Genomic DNA, 2,869 nt, shown 5'->3' on the forward strand with positions numbered 1-2,869 from the left:
AGCCGCCTCTTACCTTGTACGCAAAACATACGACAAAGGCAGGAGTAATCAGCCCTTCTGCCGTCAGACCTCCTCGTTTCACTCACTCGCTATCACGACACCTAACCCTAGCGTCACTCCCGAGACTGGCAACTCAGACAAAGATCCGGATCTCGAGAGTTGAAGCGTACACGAAGAGCTTTCATCAGTGCAAAGCTAGAATTGGACATCGTGGTCGACTAGGAGTACAACCTTCCGGTAGGACCTGTCCCCAAAGCAATATACTTAGTCGCCCTACGAAACTCAGGTATGCAGGGCGAGTACGTCATGATCTCCAGAGAGGTACTCTCTGCCTCCAGCATATCGCCTTGCGGGCCTCTGAATCAGCCACGCGGATCCGAAGACATGACCCAGAGTAACGAAAACCACTCTCCGTCATCTGCTATCTGCAAACCGTCGTCAGTAGCTCATTCTCCCAAGGAATTTGCCGCACCTCAGGATTTGCAAGGCATCGGCGATAATAACAAGCATCTTCCCGAGGCAAAGTGCGAAGAGTCTCGATCGGGTGACCCTACAGTACAACAGACCAAGGCAGTTGGCTCGTTCACCGACAAAGAACGCTCTGCTACATCTGAATTGCCGTCTCATAGAGAACCTAGTCTTGTAGGTACGCAGAATGGTCAGCCTCGTTTATCGTCTTCCGTAAGTAGTCTCCGACGTGACATGGAGAAGAGTCCTGACATCTGCAGCAGCCACCTCACTCATCTGTATGTTGAGAATCACTCTCTATCTACTAAAGATATAAGCTGACAGTAGCAGCTGCCGCCGCCCTCCACTAGACCCGCCATGGCTTTTCCCGCTCCTCTCAGTCTTTCTGCCCATCCTGCTCCTCCCGCTCCGGTCCCACCGCCAGTAAGTCACACGTTTTCTTGGAGTATTTGACGCTGATTCTTGGAAGCCACCGCCTCCGCCACTTGAGCCGTCGTTCAGCTTCCCAGGAGTCGACACACCATGCCAGTTCATCCAAGTACAATACTCTAACTGTCCTCCCTCCGACTCTGCAAACTTAATGATTCGTATCACGCCCCATTTCCGCAATGCCTCGGTGTCGAAGCATGCAGCCAGCATGGCAGATTACAAGGAGTTCGAGTGGCTTCTGACACACGGCACTTCTGGGGTCTGGTACGAGAAGCCTACCAACGCATATCTCAGGAGTGTCGGAACGCCCGGGGCGCCCCAAGAATTAACTCCCCTACTTGACGCACGACCAGTGAGTATAGAAACGCCCAAGGTATGGGCCTCCAAGCCCACAACGACATCGATAGACGACCGTATCTTAGAATGTGTTGCCGCACACGACATCAATGAAGGCTATGCTGAGTCATGTCTTGAATGCACTATTGCAAAGTCCGAAGCCCTCAAGAACACCCCGCTCGTCTACTGCCTAGTTTTCGGCACTTATCAAGCTAGGGACCCGTACATCCATGCTTCCCACTTCAACGGCCGCCAGATCTACAAGCTTGTCAAATGTGGTAGTCGCGAGGCTGTCGTTGCGGAAGCGTTCTACACAGCCGGAATCGAAGGCTGGAGTCTCGTTTTCAGCTGCGTCATGAAGCTAGGTGAAGGGTTCGAAGAAAGATCTAAGACGGCTAAGAAGGTCGATAAATTGTGGATGCTGGCTGAAGAGGATGACGATGAAAATAACATCAAAGTCTTCTACTAAAACGAAAATAAAAAGAAGAAGAAGGGAAAGCGGTATGTCCGGAGTCCTATTTGCTTCGAGATTCTATTTGCTCTACTAAAACGGGTTCCTGCTCTTCTTGTCCCCCGATGATTCGGCCGTAACGTACCTATGCGAATCTCGACACAATCGGCCAACTCTCAATGTGAACACGACCGGCCCCGCGAGAATAAAGTTGACCAGACCCCGCACGACCTTCAATTCTTACCACGACGTATGCCACCAAAGCACGCATGCAGCCTGCTGATACATGCATCCGAACGCATATACACTCCGTGCTGCAATGCTTGTCTCAACCCGTTCGTTTCGCGCTCGACATCAATATCGTTGGGTGGGAACCAGACGATTTCGTTTTGACACTCTTCATGGCAAAGTGCAGGATGTGGTCATTTTCGCTCAGTGGTGTCCACGAGAATGGGCTCATCGCATAGGGCTACGCATCTCACATTTTGTTTCTTCATATATAGCTACTGTCTTTTCCATGTCCCCGTCACGTCATCTGTTTATCGCGTCTATCTGTTTCTCGTTTCTGCACTGTGATTGGCGATTATGGTGTTTGTGGCGTTGAATCTGGGATACGTATAACACGGCTCGAAGATGACGGTTGGCGTGCTATGGGATTGTTATGCGGATATCAAAATCACAATAAATATGCCTTATGGGTTCGGCGTTACGAAATCGGATTTGGTGGAGCATGTGACGCATGGGTACAACGATGTCTCTGTGTCGTGCTATAGTTGCCAATGTGGGCAATTCTTCTTTTAGTATGCTATCCAAATGCGGAGTATTGCTCAATCGCTCCAGTACATCCACATACCAATGCACAGTAGAGATACAGGAGATGGTGTGTTTACTGGAAAGAACCAAATCGAAGCAGGTTGCCGTGTAGCTTAGGAACTGGTTGTTCTACCCGTTCTCTGTGGGCGTAGACTGCTAGTTCTGTCGGTCATTACAAGGTCTTCGATTCTAGCTCGTACGGATGTCATTACACGAACATTCTTAGGTGTTCCTACAGAGAGTCTCAATGCTATGATATCTTCCTCGTCACGGGTTCCGCTTCCTGGAAGACATTGCATGGCTACGTTGAAAACCACGGTTTCGGACTCTGCATAGGCAAGGGTGTTGAGAGTGGTGGGTATGTATTGTGGA

At 50.1% G+C, this 2,869-nt stretch overlaps 1 protein-coding gene across 1 annotated transcript; it reads left to right on the forward strand.

Annotated features, from left to right (window-relative positions):
- Positions 1–288: 288 nt before the first annotated feature.
- On the forward strand, positions 289–1,702 carry J4E82_011348 (uncharacterized protein; the record flags this gene model as incomplete). The annotated part of the gene is made up of 2 exons (XM_051737556.1): positions 289–681; positions 938–1,702. 2 exons carry the CDS (start codon positions 289–291, stop codon positions 1,700–1,702), a joined length of 1,158 nt encoding a protein of 385 aa, XP_051582689.1.
- Positions 1,703–2,869: the final 1,167 nt, after the last annotated feature.

This window comes from Alternaria postmessia (genome assembly GCF_024291825.1).
Source record: "Alternaria postmessia strain BMP 2775 chromosome Unknown scaffold_188, whole genome shotgun sequence".
NCBI lineage: Eukaryota > Fungi > Ascomycota > Dothideomycetes > Pleosporales > Pleosporaceae > Alternaria > Alternaria postmessia.